At 55.1% G+C, this 18,452-nt stretch overlaps 4 protein-coding genes across 4 annotated transcripts; 2 read left to right on the top strand and 2 right to left on the bottom strand.

Annotated features, from left to right (window-relative positions):
- Positions 1 to 502: 502 nt before the first annotated feature.
- Positions 503 to 2,001, bottom strand: COCSUDRAFT_47679 (hypothetical protein; the record flags this gene model as incomplete). The annotated part of the gene is made up of 3 exons (XM_005647236.1): positions 1,827 to 2,001; positions 1,614 to 1,746; positions 503 to 1,468 (listed from the first exon to the last, which is right to left on the bottom strand). The coding sequence occupies exons 1-3, from the start codon at positions 1,928 to 1,930 to the stop codon at positions 503 to 505; spliced, it is 1,203 nt and encodes a 400-aa protein (XP_005647293.1). The 5' UTR covers positions 1,931 to 2,001.
- A 310-nt stretch (positions 2,002 to 2,311) lies between these two features.
- COCSUDRAFT_47678 (hypothetical protein) lies at positions 2,312 to 14,632 on the top strand (the record flags this gene model as incomplete). Its single annotated transcript, XM_005647235.1, has 28 exons — positions 2,312 to 2,500; positions 2,758 to 2,949; positions 3,065 to 3,182; positions 3,363 to 3,577; positions 3,821 to 3,973; positions 4,273 to 4,451; positions 4,971 to 5,138; positions 5,322 to 5,475; positions 5,576 to 5,692; positions 5,906 to 6,100; positions 6,383 to 6,520; positions 6,650 to 6,790; positions 6,996 to 7,128; positions 7,346 to 7,503; positions 7,930 to 8,136; positions 8,489 to 8,680; positions 8,993 to 9,265; positions 9,631 to 9,795; positions 10,027 to 10,208; positions 10,484 to 10,709; positions 10,975 to 11,097; positions 11,362 to 11,585; positions 11,778 to 11,885; positions 12,163 to 12,382; positions 12,846 to 13,069; positions 13,501 to 13,708; positions 13,948 to 14,247; positions 14,381 to 14,632. 28 exons carry the CDS (start codon positions 2,312 to 2,314, stop codon positions 14,402 to 14,404), a joined length of 4,926 nt encoding a protein of 1,641 aa, XP_005647292.1. The 3' UTR covers positions 14,405 to 14,632.
- Positions 14,633 to 14,890: 258 nt separating this feature from the next.
- On the bottom strand, positions 14,891 to 15,902 carry COCSUDRAFT_16375 (DUF667-domain-containing protein; the record flags this gene model as incomplete). Its single annotated transcript, XM_005647234.1, has 4 exons — positions 14,891 to 15,027; positions 15,131 to 15,236; positions 15,429 to 15,670; positions 15,818 to 15,902. 4 exons carry the CDS (start codon positions 15,900 to 15,902, stop codon positions 14,891 to 14,893), a joined length of 570 nt encoding a protein of 189 aa, XP_005647291.1.
- Positions 15,903 to 16,255: 353 nt separating this feature from the next.
- Positions 16,256 to 18,207, top strand: COCSUDRAFT_29358 (hypothetical protein; the record flags this gene model as incomplete). The annotated part of the gene is made up of 4 exons (XM_005647233.1): positions 16,256 to 16,839; positions 16,954 to 17,167; positions 17,278 to 17,398; positions 17,717 to 18,207. The coding sequence occupies 4 exons, from the start codon at positions 16,256 to 16,258 to the stop codon at positions 17,983 to 17,985; spliced, it is 1,188 nt and encodes a 395-aa protein (XP_005647290.1). The 3' UTR covers positions 17,986 to 18,207.
- Positions 18,208 to 18,452: the final 245 nt, after the last annotated feature.

Here is an 18,452-nt window from a genome sequence, read left to right as displayed (position 1 = left end):
GAACAGAGGCGCACCGGGCTCGCAGGAAGGTAGCGTCAGCAGTTAGAATAATCCGGCCCTCCTCTTCAGCAATTTTCACCAGGTGCCTGCCAATGCATGCATCCTATCACGCACATACTTTACGTTGTCTGCATTGACATCCCTGTTTGGCAAGGTGCCAGAAGGTCTCTGCAGCCATGCACTGACGTGGCTGGGAGTGCACCTGTATGCCTTGAAGCGTTCATTCTTGCCAAACTCTGGGGCAGATGTCGCGTCAAGACCACAAAGGCGCAGTTGTCGGGCAAGTCCCTCTGTCATTACATCACAGGCAAAGCGCGGCTCTCTGCCCGTGCCCTGCCAGGGTATCACTGCCGGCCAGCCTGCACCCCAACAGAGCACATTTCAAGCCTGTGTCACTGCCTTTCTGAAAAATCATACGTGTGGAACCAAGTGCCCTCATGACAAGTGGAGCATGAATGCAACAAGAGCACTCGCAAGTGCTTTTGCAATGAGAATCTGACCCTCATATTAGAAACCATGTGGGCTTACCAAAGTCTTCAGTGCGTTCTGCAGCTGTGAGCTTCTTTACCGGGGGATTCCTGTCCTTTTTGTTCTTTGGCGCGCAGCCCCCAACCTCTAGTCTGCTTCCCCAGACTGCAGCAGCCGACTGCATTGCCTCCTGTGCTGCATGCACCTCCCCTCCACCCGTTCTCGTGTCCCTTGCACTGTGCTGACTGCCAGAATCATCGCTGATTAATTGAGCATGGCCGTCATTTTCGAACGTCCAGGCCACAGCATCTGAGCTGCCATGCTCCCCCTCCCTGATTGAGCATGAGCTCTGGAGGTCCTCAGCCAGCTGTGTGACAATGTCACATCCTCCCCGCGAGCTCGACGCTGAATCTGGAATATCAGTCTGCAGCGCATCTGCCTCCCGTGACCCTCCTGTGTTGCCAGTCTCATGCCCTGTCTCGCTGCAGGCGGCAACTTGGACGGCTGTGCTCCTTCCGCCGCCGCCTGCAAAGGTGTCCTCTGCAGCAGTCCTCTCAGTCCTGCCGTGCAGATCTCCGCGACCATTCTCCAGAGCGGGGGCCGCGGCGGCAATGAAGCTGTCAAGAAGCAGCAGCAGCACGGCTGCATCCAGCGCGGCATAGGCGATCTGGTCGGGCTGCAGCGGCCGCTGAGACCAGCTGCTGCACTGCAGGCGCTTGTCCAGTCGCTGGCCCAGCTGCACCTCCACCAGGCCAGCCAGGCCCTTGCCCTCTACTTTGGCGATGCCTGGCGTGCCCTTGCTGTACAGCGCCCGGTGCAGGGAGCCGATGTCGATAAAAGGGTCCACAACCGAAACGCAGCCGGTGCCCTCGCCGCCCAGCCCGGTCGCTATGGCGCGCAGATCCATCAGGAGGCCATAGCCCACCTTCAGCATGGCCCTGTCCCTAAAGATCTTCTGCAGGAGGCGCCTCAGATCGAGCTTGGGGACAGCCTCAAAGTCCTGCAAAAGCATGTCCGCCGTTCGTGTCATTGCACGTTCAGAACCCTGGCTTTCGGGCCATATGTGCTTCTGATGGACATCTCTGGCACGCTCTTGCAAGGATTGCTTCTTGTTTTTAGGTAGGCAGGTGCAGGCTTGCTCTCACCATAAGGAGAAGATACTGTTCAGCGCTGCCGCGCGTGCGAACTGCAGCCTGCACCAGGCTGGCACACGGCTTGGAAGTGTAAGGCTCCCATTCTGCATCTAGTGCGCATACGTACGCATCATCCACGATCTCCCTGCAACTATATTGTATTCAGTGAGCCGAAACAACCTCAATAAAGCCAGCACTGAAGGTCGATTTGCTCCCAACACTTACCAAGCTTGTATGAACGTATTTTCATCGTTGACCAGCAGCACAGCCCAGTCATCAGGCAAGTGTATGTAGTCACTTGGAGTTAGATCACCGTCAGAGAAGCTCATCTAGAACACGCACTTCTTAGCTCACGTATGATGACTGTGGTACAGTATTTGTGCCCCGATCTATATTTACATTCTTATAGTTCGCATCGAGCTGTCGCTAGTAAACACTCATATCAGCAGGGTCCCCTCGAATTTAGGCACGGGCCCCCCTTTTCTCCTTTGCATGCTTTCCCAACTGATGCTATTCCTCATACTTTCCTTGTTCTTCCTCTGAAAACATCCTTTCTGCTGTTTAAAGAATTTAGAAGTATGATGATTTGAAGGGTTGCTCTCGATTGCAGACCATATAAGTACCTGTATCTCGATCTACATCGAACTATAACTTCAATAGGATAGATCAAGGGACATCCTTGTATCAGAAAACTCAGCACAATCAGCAGCATGAACGGCAGGTCAGACCTAGAAGATTCAGACGAGGAGGATGTTGTGAGGAAAACACTCCAGCAACTGGAGGAAGCCCATGCAAGCGACGACGGTCTGGGCGAAGAAGATGCCGTTGACGAGGATCTCAATGAGGAAGAAGGTGCCAATAATGGCGGAGAGGAGGAGGAACAAGAGAAAAATGGAGAGGTTCGATATTCCTGCCTAGCTCTTGAGGTGCAGAGATGTGTCTTCTGGGTGTGCAAAAGTCCAACGGATTGCACTTAACTGTTCCAAAGCTGCTGCAGCTTTGTTGGCCTCCAGTTTGCTGCATATTCAGCCCTGGAAATGGCCTTTACATCGGTGGGGGGCTGTTCAGATCACCACCGAATTTAGAGCTGTTTGGCCTGAAGCCTGTCCTTCCCTGAGGTGCAGCTGTCCTGTGCTGAGGTGCAATTCTGATGCAGGACCTTCAGGACTCGTCAGATGAAGAGGAGGAGGGCCAGGACGAATATGACATGGACGACAAGTTCCTGGTAGGCGACGAGGATGAAGAAGATGAGGAAGGAGAGGAGGAGGGCACCGAGGAAGAGAGGAAGCGGAGGAGGCGCAAGAGAAGAAAGGAGGCTGAGCTAGACGAAGAGGACTATGAACTCATTGTGCGTGCCTGACTGTCCCATTGTCTCATTGAAATTCTGTGAAAGGATGTGAGAAGTCTATGCATTGGGACGCCAAACAAAATGTGACTGACGCTGTCTGGTGACTGCATGACAGGGCCTGCGTCCGCCGCGGCCTACAGAGCAGCGCAAGCGCATCAGGAAGCTGGCAGACACAGGCCAGGGGACTACTGCCGAGCGGCTGAAGGAAGACCTTTTTGGTCCTGAGGATGAAGGTAATGGTCCCCGCCGCAGTGGCAGTGCCACTTGCCAAATCGTTACCCTTGCTGTCTATACTCAGGAGGTGCGTTATACAATGGAGTACCATACAAAGCAAAGCAAAGTTTTCATTCTGATCGTTTCGTCTCTCATATGCTTGTTCGGTTGCACCTCTAAAGCTCTGACTGTCGTGGCAGGTCTTGAGGACGAGGATGATGATGATGTGGCAGCGCCGGCGCCGAGGCAGGAGCAGCGGCAGGACAGGGATTTTGATGACGGCCTGGAGGAGGAGGATGAATTTGCAGACTTCCTGGATTACGATGACGAGGGGGGTGTGCCCGGCGAGGGCCGCCGGCGCCGGCGGGAGCGCGCGCAGGGTCTGCCCCCGGGCATCTCCTCAGCCGCTTTCCATGTGCGCACCGACCACCTCATACCAATGGTTGTCCAGCTGAAGTCAATGTTGGAGTCGCACCCCTGAGGGCTGCCTTGTTGCGAGGGAATATTAGGCTTGGCAAGGTGCAGTTTCGAAGGATGTCAACTAGCATTGATGGTGGGTTTCCTGCAGCTCTGATTCGCTGCAAGCTTGCTTGGCAGGCTGTCATACGGTTGTGCCAGTATGGGAAAAAAGGCTGACCAGTGGGGACGTGTGCTGCAGGAGGCGCAGGAGATCTTTGGGGACGTGAGTGATTTGTTGGAGGAGTATGGCAATCGCAGGCGGCAGGTGGTGGAGGATGATGACAGGGAGGATGATGCTATTTTGGAAGGAGACTATGATGATGAGGAGGCAGAGGAGCGCCAGAGGGAGCTGGTGAGAACTTTTATTTTGACTCAACACTTCCTTTAAATATGTTTGTAGACATCAAAGCATGAACTTGCTATAATTTTGAGAGTCTCAAATTGAGACTCTCATTCTGTGAAAACTCCATGCATTGGCTGCAGCATGCGCCCTGGCTGGTGTGATCTGTTCTGCCAAGTTTGTCGTGTCGCAGCCAGCATCGCGGTCTCGCGGCGCATCAGGAGATACAGGCTGCTCCAGCAACTGCACACAGAGTGCATGTCCTGGGTTATCCCTCGTCTGACGTGACACACCGCTGCACGCGGCGGCAGGAGGAGAGGCGGCAGGCGCGGGCGATGCGCAAGGTGACGGAGGCGGTGGAGCCGGAGTTGATGGCGCGCGCGATGCTGCGGCCGGAGGATGACGTCATCCGCGCCACCGACCTGCCCGAGCGCGAGCAGCTGCGGCCGCCCATCCCCCTCGACAACCCCGACCACCGCGCCTGCGCCGAGTGCGTGCTTTTGGCGATTCGACTTTCAGTCAATCTGCCCTTGTGATCACTTGGCTTAGTGTAATATATATAATTAATGCCCCTGAAAGATGGTGTGATGGAGGAAACTAAGCAGGGTGATCAGCAACAAACCTATCAGGGTCGATTGGCCTCGCGGCCGCTGCGGGCGCCACTGGTCTCTTCCATCCACACCCCTCTTTTGACTCCACAAGGAGCAGACAGAGGGGAAACAGAGGGCAGGACCTGGGGACCTGGAGACAGTGTCCTCTCCGCCAGTCCCCCACAGTCCGCAGGGCATCCCTTCTGGTGCAGGATTATCTGTGAAAAGCGCACAAACTTTCAATAGCTCGTCAGCATGCTACCCCTCCCCTCCTTATGCAGGGTTCGCTGCACCTATTTTGGTGCATGCTGTCTGCAGCTGCATCCTGATGCAGGAGCCAAAACAAAGGCTCATGGGAGATGCTCAAGTCTATGGTTACCAGGAGCCGTGCTGAGGGTGCATGCGTGCTGGATTGGCAGGTGGATCCATGAGCACCTGGTGGGGGCGCGCAGCAGCGAGAAGCAGTTCGAGACGGAGATTTTGTGCCTGGGAAGGCGGGAGGTGGATGGGCCGCCGCCTGATGGGCGCCTGGAGTGGAACGATGCTGAAATCAAGGAAGGTCTCACTGACCTGTCCAGAGGAGAGAGGTGTGTGCTACCGCATGACATTTTGCACGATCTTGCCGATACAGCTAAACTCCTCCAGCAAGACACTGCCATGTGGCATTTTATAACACTCCCGGTGATGACTTTGAGTATGAAAGTTCAAAGGCGTCAATTTAAGGGCAGCGCAGAGGGAGATCTAGAATATGACAAGACAGGGTGGTGCAGGGCGGTCCGGGAGCGGAGGAGTGTGCGAGCATTCAAGGCATGGCTAACGGATGACCAGGCCCAGGAGAAGCTGAAGCAGAACATCACCAATGTTCTGGCCGACATGTTTGACAGCCACTTCGAAGTCCCTTACATCGCCCAGTACAGGAAACAGGTGCGCATGGCCGCCGTCCCTGCATGCATGCAAGCATGCGTGTCAGCACGTGCTGCAATATCTTTTGGCTAAGTGTATATGTGGGATGTGGCTTGCCCAGGTGGCGGATGAGCTGCTGGCCATGCGGAAAGGGGATGTTCCAAATGTGACGAGCAAAGATGAGTCGCGCAGGCGGCAGGAGAAGCGGCAGCCGGAAATGCCGGTCGGCGTCGTGCAGGTGATGCGCGTTCTGATACGCACACGATAAGCTCCTAGAAAGTACCCATATGTAGAGCTGGAGTGCCTGCCGGTATTCGATGAAATTGGAGGCATCTGTCTCTGTGAAAGGAATTTGCTGGAGATGGCACACTGGCGGGTTGATCTTGTGGGGGTTTGCTGTGTGTGGATGAAAGCTTCAAGGAATGAACTATGTGCTGTGGGATTGCTGCAGGCGAAGCACAGGAGGATCCGGCGGTGGGACGTGCTGTGGTACGTGCACAGCATGGCGATGAGGTGGCGAGCTCTGGCGCGGCGCAAGGAGATCCGTGAGAGGGCTTACCAGGACGCCCTTGAACGCGCGCCAGAGAACGCTCAGCTCACCATCGACCGCCTGCTCGACACCCTCCGCAAGGCCGAGAGCCCTGAGGTGGGCGCGCCTGTTCTGGCACCTTGTTCTATTCTCTTCGTTCCTGCTGTTGCACCTTGTTCTCTCCAAACCATTCCTGTTGTGTTTTTGCACATGGTTCTATCCAGGTGTTTCCTGTCTGGAGTCTGTGCTGCCTCCTCTGCTGTGCCAGGCATTGAGGGGGCTGGGATGCGAGAGGTGTATGTTGGCTTGAAAATTTATTGAGCGCACAATTCACCAGCGCATCGATTTCGAAATCGCCATGGTGCCTTGTTGTCATACCGTCCGCGTTGGTGTGAGCAGGAGGTGGCAGATGTGGAGGCCAAGTACAAGCTGAAGGCCGCTGAGCTGGCCGAGGGCATCGCCGACCTGAATATTGATGACCAGGCGCCCCTCACCCGCCGGCCCAAAAAGATCTCGGCATACGAGACACTCAGAAAGGTCGGCATGCATGTGTTCGTTCTCTTGCACGCTTGCTCAAGATGCCCTCATTGTTCCCTGATCTCTTTTGTCTGTCATTAAATCAGTGCAAATGCCGGGAATTGCATGTGCGTATTGTAATTGTCACAGGCTGGTTTGGAGCCGGTGGTGCGGGAGATGGTCATCAGCGCACAGGAGCTTGGGGAGAATCTGGAGAGCCAGTACAAGAAGCATGATTGTATTGACCCCAGGATGATGCCCGAGGAGTTTGCGGCAGAGCACGTGGTCCCGGTGCGCTCTCACTGCCCTGTTGAATAGCTGCCCGAGACGTGCACAGCCTTAGTGTGCCGATCATTTTGATCTGCACATCATGTTTGAGAGGCCACATTGAGCAACAGGACATGCATGTCTAGGTCACAATTCTATGGCAACAGGTACAACTCATGAGGCAGATCTTTGATATGCGAGAAGTCGATCTGTGGGGTTGCATGCGCAGGGCTCTGCCTTTGACTCACCAGAAGCGCTGCTGCACGGCGCGCGCCAGATGGCCGTCAGTGAAGTGGTGGCGGAGCCCGAAGTGCGCAGATTTGTCCGCAACAAGTTCATGCCAGCGGCTGTCATCAGCACAGGTGGGAACACTGCAACCACTCACATGCATGTGCTTCTGCTGCCTATCTCATTGCATAAATAGCCTTCCTGGCAGCTCTAAAACATACGTGCAAAGCTGTTAATCCTTCCTTGCATCAGTCTGCCTGCAACTTGTCTGCTGTAAGCAGAGAAGCCCTTGGCCTGCATGGGATATAATTTATAGTGCGTGTCAAGGGAGCGCTGTGTGGTGATTTGCAGAGCCGACCCCGCAAGGCGAGACGATCATAGATGCATTCCACCAATACGGCCGTGTGAAGCGCCTGCGCAACAAGCCGGTCAACATGTTCGAGGGCGAGGAGGACTTCCTCTGCATTGTGCAGGCCGAGAAGGAGAGCCTGCTCACAGTTAGCATAGAGGTGCAGGCTCTGCCTGGTCTCTCCCTTGTGCACAGTGCCTTACGTTGATTCCTACAGAAGTCTCACCCAGTTGGGCACATTCTTGACAAGGGTGCAAACAGCTCAGCACAGCTGTCTTGCTGTGTTTGTCCCAAGCAAGCAATGGCTTCCGCACCGAGCATTGGGGAGCTTTTCTGCAGAGTACTGATTGAGCGCCTACCTTTGGCATGTTTCCACTGGCAATATTTGCTCGCTTGGATCGCTACCATACAAATCTGCTCCGGCGCACCTAGTTCTCTGCATTGAAAACCTGAAAAATATATAGAAGTAATTTTAGTGGTAAGACAATAATACTGATATGAACACTTTTGGTCACGGGCATTGCTTGCATCATTACCACTCTGGGTTTGGGTTAGTCAACCGTGCATTAGTTATACATGCGCACAGGTGCCAGAAGAAGAGCTGGAGGGCGATCTGATAAAGTCCCTGGCGGAGTTCTATGTGTCCCCGGGGACGTCCATCAGCGCCAACGCGTGGAACGAGCAGCGCATGGCAATCCTGCACGAGGCCGTGCAGCAGCGCCTGCTGCCGGCGTTTGCGCTGGAGCTGCGCGGCCGGCTGCTGGCCGACGCCCGCCACGCCGCGCTGCACCACGTCGCCGACAAGCTCTGGGGCTACGCCAGCCGCGCCCCCCTGCAGGCGCGCATACCCACCTCTCACCCTGCCATAACGCTCAAAAAGGAAGAGATGCCTTCTCCTCCCCTGGCCATTCCCCAAGCCGACTGGTAAGGATCTTGGGAGGGGCTCTGCTGCTGTTGGCATGGTGCTGAAATCCCCAATAACGCTTGAAAACATGTGAAGCGCAGGATGATGCTGGTTTTCACTTGCAGGAGGAAAACCTGATGGTGCAAACACAAGCATGCAAGTCTTTTGGCAGAAGGCATGCCGGAACCGTCAATGCAGAGATGTGTGTGGCTGTCTGAAACCTGGCGTGCCATGTGAGCAGGTGAGGACGGTGGAGGATGATGAAGTGGTGGAGCGGCGGCGTTTCATGGCGGTGTGCTGGGGCCCGGGCGACCCGGCAACCACGCTCGCCATGCTAGACGACGCCGGCCAGCTCAGCGACATCCTCTTTGCCGGCCAGCTCAGTGGCCCCATCCGCCACAGCCGCGACGGCCTCTTCATAGACCAGAGCAAGGTGGGGCTGCCTGTGCACCCTCCTCAACCCCATGTTCACCTGATAATGAGCAGTCATAAATCAGAGGCCTGCTCGTTTAATTCCCAAGCTTTTCCTAATTCCTTGCAGTTCATTCCGAATCTGTGTCTGTTACACTTCCCTGTCATTATGGGATTGCTTCTGATGAGTTGCAATGTGAGCACCTGCACTTATAAATACAACGATATGGCATCTTTGAGACCATCTGCAGGTGGTTTGTCGTAGCTTCTGCAATGTCAACACCCGAACCTACTGCGTTGGCGCAGACTTGACAAGCCATGGTTGCCGGTGCAGGTGAAGGATGCTGAGCGCATCAGGGACTTCATCCTGGAGCACCGGCCGCACGTGGTGCTGGTGGGAGCCACGAATCTGCACTGCAAGCAGCTGCACGGCGATCTGCGCGCGATCATGGACCACATTCTGGAGCACCACCCGCAGTTCATCACGCGCTCCGATGTCGGCGACGTAGACATTGTGTACGCGGACGAGACGCTGGCCGCTCTGTGGCAGACCTCCGCCGCCGCGCAGCAGGACATGGGCGACCAGCCGCCCCTCGTGCGCCGCGCGGTGAGTGTCCAAATATTGCACAAAACAATACCTGCATGCGTCCCGTGAATGTGTTTCGTTCATGGCATTAGCAGGCTTCTGAGCGTGATGGGCAGTTGAATGTGCACTTGTCCCCCAGTCGCAAATGGGGCAAGGATACCATTGCTGCACAAGGATGTCAACCTGTGCGTCCTGTATATCAACAAGAAAATGAACAATGCACTGTGTGAGCACTTGACATAGTTGTGGAAGGGCTGCTGGAACGGCTGATTTTGAGGGCGATGTGGGTTATATGTGGCTTCAGTAGGGCACTTGCATCTGGCATTGTGGACTCGATCTTTGTTTTACAGTTTACTCCCTGAGGTTGTTTTGGGGATAAATAACAGGTGGCGCTGGCGAGGTGCGCGCTGGACCCTCTGGCGGTGCTGGCGTCGCTGTGCGGCCCCTCGGCCGAGATCCTGGGCGCCAACCTGCACCCGCTGCAGGAGCTGCTGCCCAAGCAGGACCTGCTCGCCGTCGCCGAGCGCATCTGCATCACTGCCACCAACCAGGTGCCCTGCTCTGCATCCCATGTGCAGCCCTCTCCTCATTTAGCTGCAGCTCTTGCTGTGCCACTGACCCTTGAACGAGCTCTGAAGACCAGCCAGTCTTTCAACATTGCAGAGCTCAAACCTCCTCACTCTTGTGTGTCATACCAGTTGCGGCAGTGAATGGGGGAGAGACCCACTTCCAGGGTTGTTCATATGTGTGGATAACGGCGTGACTAAGCCTTGACCACGCAGGTGGGCGTGGACATAAACAGGGTGGCCCACAACGCGTGGCAGGCGGCGCCGATGCAGTTTGTGGCGGGCCTGGGGCCGCGCAAGGCCCAGGCGCTGCTGCGCACCGTGCAGCGCGAGCAGCACGTCACCACCCGCCTCGACATGTGGAAGGAGTTTGGCGTGCTCGGAAAAAACGTCTTCAGGTGTGCTTGTTGACCATGGAGGGCACCTCATACACTTGCTCCCCCCTAACTGCCCTAGATGTCAAAGGACCATCTGCCGGCAAATGGTACCTTTTGAGACTGATGATCTGCCATTTTGCTTGGCGTCATTGGTGTATACAAACAAGTTGTCTTTTGAAGCATCTTCTTCAAGCACAATTCCCCAGAAGACCCCATGTGACATGACTGCCCAGTGCCCAGAACTTGCTTTGGTTGGGCACGTACAGTAGTGGTAAGAAGGGATATGTGGTGCGCAGGAATTGCGCGGGGTCGATCCGCGTGGCGGCGAGCGGGCAGGACATGGGGACGGCGGACATGGTGCCCCTGGACGACACGCGCGTGCACCCCTCCTTCTACGACACCACCGCCTGCCTCGCGCAGCTTGCCCTCGGCTCTGATCGGCCCGACCCCCGCAACGGTGACACCCACGCCGTCGACCGCGTGCTCTCCAAGCCCCAGCTCATCGAGTCCCTCAACCTCATGGTGCGCCGCTCGCCCCTTCCTCTGCCATGAATGCACTTGTAGAGGCGCCAGTGTGACCTGTAGATGGGGCAATCAATCACATGGCGTTGAAGGCAGGTATCTGGCAGCCCCAAGTTCATGCCACGGAAGAGCAAACGCTGCATGCTTGTCGTTCCTCAGCATCTGCCTTGCTGCGGACTCACTGGGAATTTGAATCAACAAATATATCCCTTTGTTCAGAAACCGATCACATACTCCCCTAACCATTTCTATCACCCAAGTGCAGGATGTGCTGGAGCGGTTCAAGGATGATGCCTCACTGGGCAAGCCGCTCAGCACGCTGCGGGACATCTGCTTCGAGCTGGTGCAGCCCAACGGAGAGCTGCGAGTGGAGGCTGATCGCATGGGGGTGAGAGTCCAGCACCTCGCCTTGATCCTGGCTTGAGCGAGCGGAAGCCTTTACAATAATGCAGACCTCATAGCAGCAACACAACCTGCATGCAATGCGCGTTGTTCCTACAGATATTGTGCTGTTGCTTTGGCATCTTACCTTCCTGTAAGTTCTCCAAAAATTGTTGTCCTTGATGTGATTTAGCTTGTCTCCTCACCATGGCGTATCGATGTCCTTGACTCTGTCTGCGATTCTGATCTGCGTCTATCCTGTACACTGCAGGACGATCAGGCCTTCTGGCTGCTGACGGGGGAGTCGCCGGAGACGCTCAAGCCGGGGCGGCTGGTGACGGCGACGGTGATGTCGTCCGGGCGCGACGACGCGCGCGTGCGGCTGACGGATTTCGGCGGCGTCGAGGGCATTGTGCGCCGCGGCGACGTGTCGTCCAACGGCGAGGACATCTCCCCGGCCGACCGCATGCAGCGCGGCCAAACCATCACCGCCCGGTGCGCCATGCTTGACTTTTTTTTGGAGTTAGAATTATGGCATGCATGCTTCTGCTGTGATCAGGAAGCGCCCATTGTCGCTTCCCACTGCACAGTTGTGTACCATGCTACCACCTGGTTAGCAGCATTGAAAGAATATTTTCCTCAAAGCAAGGGTGCCTCTGCACTGAGGGTGCAGCACGGGTGTTGCAGGATAAAGCTGGTGACGCCCACACAATTTGTGGTGGAGCTGACAACGGCTTCCAACGATCTCATGAACGACAGCGCCTGGGAGAAGGAGTACTGCGCAAAGAACGACAAGTGCGCGCTCCCGGCCCCTCTGAATAATTCTTGCAGCTGGGCCCCCTGACCTCCACAGCCCCACTCTGGCATCCAAGCATCGCCTTACCTCTCAAGCTGTTGTCTTAGCGCAGCATTTGGTGCTTGCCATCACTAACGCCCACCTCTTTGAGGGGACATTGCACCTGCAATCAAGCATACCATCTCAAGGCCATCAGCGCGGACAAGCGTCTGGGTAGCATGCAGTACTTTCAGTGCCAGAGAGGGTGCATGAAAGGGTGTGCATGCATGCATGCAGTTACTACTACGTCTTATCAGAGGCGGAGAAGGCGCAGCGGGCGGTGGCGGAAGCCAAGGCGCAGCGCTCGCGGCAAATCGTGAGTCGCCCCATCCGGCACCCCTACTTCAAGAACGTCAACGCGCCGCAGGCCACCGAGCTGCTGAAAGACGCGGCCGTGGGCTCCTACCTGCTGCGGCCCTCCTCCCGCGGCATCACCCAGATCACCCTCACCATCAAGGTGGGCAATACCCTTCACACTCCACTTGACTCCACCGGCTGAGTGATGATCACACGGCCGTCTGACAGCTTTTCCCGGGCTGTAGCAAACTCTCTGCTATGGCAGAGACATGAAGGCTCCGGCAACTGGGGTATCTTTCTTCCACCTTCATCCTGTTATTTTTCCCGTCGCTTGTGGCTAGCTGAGGACATCCGCAATGCGATATCATGCATCAAGGTGACGATTCAGCCGTTGCCAGAACAAAATGCAGTCATGTGTTTAGTCCGCCCAATTTAGAGGAGACTTGAGAGTTTGGGGCCATCATTGTTAATGCCTGCCCAAATTTAAATGGAGCTGCTAACAGGGACTGCAGAGCTCGGAACAACGTTGGAAACAGCAAAGTCACCAACACATGAAGAGTAGAGACTAGGAATTCTTGAAGCCAGTGCCTACGTGCGAACCACTCCAGTTGACACTGGCACAGGTGCACGGGAGCGAGCCGGACGGGCAGGGAACCCCGGTGTACATGCACCACGAGGTGCGGGAGGGGAAGAAGGAGGAGGGCGTCGGCGCGCACCTGCGCCTGGGCCGCCCGCTCAGCATCACGCTGACGGGGGGCCGCATTGAGGAGTACGAGGACCTGGACGAGATCCTCGCTCGCTTCGCAGATCCCCTTGTCGCCAACCTCAAGCAGGTCATGCGCCACAGGTGAGTCTGCTGCATCCAAGTCAGCAATCATGATGTCCACTGTTAGGCAGCCGGTTCGCATGCAGCAAACCGTATAATCTACGCCACGCGTGCGCAGCTGCATGCTCTGCACTGACCAGTCATATTGCTAAGCCTGCGCCGCTAGACTTTTGTTACAACTTTGCCTGACCTCCCCGTCCCCTCGAGCACACAGCAGAGCCTTGAGACCTGCGTGCAAACAATTCTCTAGTCCCTGGGGGGACAACGTCTGCAGGCGCCTCCCAATGTCCCGTAGCCAAAGTCTGTGCTTGGGAACTTATGCGAGCCGGCATTAAGCAGAAGCTAGGGTCCCTTGCAAGCGGCAGCTGCCAAGGAGCCAGCAATCACCCTCCAGAGTTCTTGTCTTCTTGCTGGGCTCGCATGAATGGAGGCTGTCTGCCTGGGCACTGCAGGAAGTACAGGGAGGGGTACTGGGAGGGGCATGAGGGCTTGAAGGAGCAGCTGATGGCGGAGAAGGCGCAGACAAAGGGGGGCGCTGTCTACCTGCTGGGCTGCAAGCTGGACACGCCCGGCACCTTCTACCTGGGCTACATCATCAACACCAACCCCCACCGCGAGTACTTCACCGTCACCCCTGACGGCTTCTACTTCCGCCACGAGGTGCTTCCCGTGCACTAACGGCCCTGCTGCAGTGCACCTCTCAGCCTCTTTCCACTTAATTTGCTGCTGGGACTGTAATATGTCTCCTTTCACCCTGTATGAGCTGCGATGGTCAAGGAAGGATGATATGTCATGGCCAGCTTGCAATAGGAGAGACTGGGATGCAAGCTCTGGCGGATTGGATGCTGAGATAGGCTTTTGAAAGCGCACGGATGTGTATGTGCTGTCATTGTGCGCAGGTGCGGTCAAAGGTGGACAGTGTGATCGGCCTGTTCAAGCAGCAGCCGGTGGTCAACAGGGACTCAGCGCCTGCTGCGCCGGCCGCGCAGCCTCGCGCAACACAGTCGCGCTCGGCCCAGCCGCCGCTGCCACCTCCGCCCCCACCGCCAGCCTATCCTGGCGCGCAGTATGGCGGGTCGCAGGGCTCGGACTGGTCAGCAGTAATGCAGCAGCAGCAGCAGCAGCAGCCGCAACAGGCGTATGGTCAGCAGCAGTGGCCTGCAGCTTCAGGCTACCCGATGCAGCCCCAACAGCAGCCGGTGCGGCCGCTTCCCCTGTCGTGCTTGACCTTTTGGTTTCATGAGTTTTTGACTTGGATCGTGTCTGTGACTTTCAATATGTCTGCACCGCCCCACTGTGCCAGTGTGTGAGATCAGTTTGTTGGGGTTGCAGGGATACAGCGCCTACTCAAGATGAGGCAGGGCTGTTGTGTGGGATGAGCATCGCATGGACGTGCACCGGTATTTATAAATGAAGAACTCTGAGACGCTTTCGTAATTTTGATCATCTTAGACTGCTTTGAGTGATCCTGTAAAGGACATGTGTTATTTGTGAGCTGTTGGTAATGCTCCTAGCTTTTTTCATTGTCGTGCTAGCACAGATGTACTTGATGAAGTTCCCTTCATCCTTGGTATTAATCAGCAGGTGTGCTGTTAACAACGTTGGACCAGACAGACGTCTTCTGCTTGAGAGAATTCTGGAAACCTTTGAACAGCTGTAACACTTGTAAAGTGTGACAGGTGCAGCCATCTGTGCATGGCAACCCAAAATGATAACTTCAAGTGGTTGCCGACATTTATTAGTGTACCGATGCTCCTATCAGTTGACCACTGGCAAGTTATCGGCAAATCAAATAGTTCAGGCACAAGATCTGGGACTTTAATGCAATCGAAAGCTTTGCCATCACTTCTGGGATGGCAGGAAAAGCTTGAACTCCGGTGGCAGCTCCTCCTCTGAGTACAATCTGTCCGAGAAGTACACCCTCCTTATTCTGCAGTTTGCATGTATCTGCATCCGGAGCGTCTCGATGTAGTTTGTGCCTGCGACACCAGCAGGCCTTTCAGGAGCAGATCAGGATTCCTAGAGCACAGCATCTGCAATAAAAACTGGGCAGCTGTTCAGGAGTAATAACCAAGGGCGCACCATATGCACGCCTGGTGAAATCAGCCAGGTTGAATTGGATCTGGTTCCAGCCCTCATCGAGTCTCATGGGCATGGTGCAGATGAAGGGCTTCACACGTGTGTTTGCCTGCCATTCAGCAAATATGAGGTGCCTCAAGGTGAAAGCAGAGAGACAAAACAGCCAGTAAATTTTGACAAGCTGAAGGTGCTAAACATGAAAATCGCCATTACTTTGAGTGGATACAAAACTTTTGCTAGATGTGGGGCATCAAGCATACACCATACATCTGCATGTAAGGATGTTTCCACAGCAACACACCTGATAATTGGAGGCCCGAAATCGCCGGCGGACGTTCTTGTCGTCCAAGACTTGCACCTCGAAGCTGAAGAATTTCTGCATGTTTTTTACTATCATGACGAGGAAGGGCAGCTTGATGCCGAGTGTCTTGGCTTTGTCGGCAGGGCAACTCACGTAGGTTGTGCTCACATTGGCTGCGGAAATTTCTAGCACGCTGCTGGCAATATCCTCATCGGTGATGCGCTTGATGTGTCCATTACGAACTGTAGACACACACATGTGCTTGCATGCCACTGTTGGATGGAGTTGCAGAACTCCAAGGAAGGCATGTTCTAAATGTAGACCATCTGGTCACCACAGAAATAGTCAACAGTGAACTACACGGTGATCTTCACCATAAATCGACTTACCGTTGGCTTGCCATATTTCTAGAGGTGTGCTGCCCAAAGAATAGAGGATCGAGAGGAAACCGGACTGGAAAGTGTTCCGAAACATGATCCAAGGTGTGCTTCTCTTTTTTTGTTGCGACTCAGCGCCCAGCTTTCTCAGGCATAAATACCTGGGATGGGCTTATTCTACCACCAGATAGGCTTGGGTGCTTTCAAAAGCATCTCTTTCTTCCCCAAAGATCATCATTGAACACCGCCTGGAAGGAACGCCGTCTGAATATGGCGAATGACAGATGCGGAGTCATCGCCACATGCAAGGCACTAGTCCTGGCCAGCAGCTTCGGACATTCGGCTCCTTGATCGTACTATATGTTGCTGTCTCTATTGGACGCATTAGGCTGCGGTGACTGCCGATCCTGTTGCAGTTCAATATTCGAGACCTGTTGATCAGCGTTTCATATGAGCACAAAATTTCACGATTGCAAACCTGATATAGTACTATTCAAACGTAGAGGAGCACATAAATTACCACTGGTGTTGCGAAAATGTGTGTGTCGCGCCTTCAAGCAAGAAAGTGCATTTCATGACCAGAATAGGAATAGAATAGATCAAATTCTTGGAAAACGAAGGGGAAGCAAGCCACCAAGACAGAAGGCTCCTCGTGACTTGGATGTGCAGTTGCTATTGTCAGACCATGTCGAGGCTGGTTCAGCCACTGCAGTAGCAAGCACTGTGTCTGGGAACCAGAACCCTTTTGATGCAGCAGCGTCTCCACGAGTGTTGTCGGATTCGCAGCTGCTGAATTTTGAGCGTCTGGGACACATCTGCACGCGTTCTCTGCTTGATGGGGCACAAGTCACTGCTCTGCATGGCGCAGTGCAGAGGGAAGCTGATAACAGGCAATTGGTTGCGCTGAGTCATCGGATCAGGGTGCTGCTCCCTGCTGACAAGCATGTGCCGGTCCACAGCAAGGAGCAGGCCCTCCGGCATCTGAAGAGGCACAGCCAGGAACTGGGCTTTATGCAACACTTCAACCTGCACAGGTGACGCACAGTCTCTGATTGTCGCCATGTCTGTGGCCCTTCCGTCAATTTTTGCCAGAAGCTGGGGCTCGATAAACAATGTCTCCATGTTGAGAGGTGGTTTGTCTGCGGCAGAGAGGTGCAGCTTATCCGGAGCCTGGTGACCAGTAGGCGCCTGGCGTCTGTGGCTGCACAGCTGCTAGGGGAGAGGCGAGTTCGCGTGTACCAGGACTGTGTGTTTGTGAAAGAGCCAGGCTTCACCCCTACCAACTGGCACTCTGACCTGCCCATCTCGCCCTTGGATACCAACTCCTTTGTCACAGCCTGGATCCCTCTGCGCCCCCTCAAGGTCTGGACCCTCCTCCCACAAACTTTAATGCTGTGCAAACCTCGTGCACCACTTGGGTCTGGAATGTTGAGGAAAAGTCAAGGATGAGGTTGTATGCGGTCTTGAAACAGAAAGAGGGAGACTCTGGGCTGGAGTTTGCGGAAGGGTCACACCGAGACATTGCGGTACACGCGCAAAAGGACGGCAGCAGCAGGGACCTCAGCGACAGAGGCTACAAAATCAGATCTGTAGGTGAGGGGCCCGCCCGCTGTTTCCATCGTAAAAAGAATTGCCGTCACCAGAAGCTTCCTATTCTTACTATTATAGTTGTCATTACCCGCTGTTTCTGCCAGAGGCAAGGTGCGTCTGCAGACAAGCTGCAGGTTGCCACAGTCCCACCCCCTGATGGACATGCCAGATTCATGCGACACCTAATCAACGTTGACGGTTAACCGTCAGCACGGTGCTCAGTAATCATACTGCTCCCTGCCAGCCGGGGCCAAATTCCTGTAGCAGAGGCATTTGGGGAGTGCATGCATCTCCAGCCTGACACCTGTGTCATGCGAGTAGGGAGGATGGAGCTAGGGGATGTGAGCTGGCACCACGGCTGGCTGCTCCATTATGCGCCGCCGCAGCCCCTGAACAGCCCTCCCCGGATGGCGCTGGCAGTGTCGTATTTTGGCGATGGCGCTCGGATTCGCCGCGCAGAGTGGAGCGGAGGCGACTGCATGCTTGAGGACAAGGAGAGCTATGCAGACTGGGTTGGGCCCAGGCCAGGCCAGCTGCAGCGAGGGGCAGTGGCTCGCCATGTCCTGCTGCCTGTCATTGATGTGAGATAGAGGCAGTCTGGTAATGTTTGGGCTTGCAGCATTAGGCAAGGCCCGTAGGACTTGTACTGCCAGTACAGATCATGTTATGTGAATACTAGCATAGTCCTCCGAGGAGTCCAGACTCTGTCGCATCGGATGCACTCTGGAAATAAGTGTCTCCTTGCCAGGGCGCAGTGCGTGCCCGCCCATCGGCTGTCAGCGCACTGTACATGTAATCACACATCCTTAAGTAGAGCCATTGTGTTATCAAGTGCACTACATGTCATGCCCCGTTCACAAGAATGCCATTGACCACCACTGCAAATGCCCGTTGACCAAGTTTGGCACTCGGCGAGGTTCAGCCGAATGAGTAGCTCAGCGTCCGAGTACATGATCTGGAGCATGCACACCCGTGAATTGACTTGTCAATTCTGCCCTTTCCCTCACCATGTCGTTCACACAAGTCATGGACCGTGCGGAAGGCCGTCTTGGACATG

The sequence above is a fragment of the Coccomyxa subellipsoidea genome (assembly GCF_000258705.1).
Source record: "Coccomyxa subellipsoidea C-169, whole genome shotgun sequence".
NCBI lineage: Eukaryota > Viridiplantae > Chlorophyta > Trebouxiophyceae > Coccomyxaceae > Coccomyxa > Coccomyxa subellipsoidea.
Note: the sequence above shows the minus strand (reverse complement) of the source record. Positions and strands in the feature narration are given on the sequence as shown.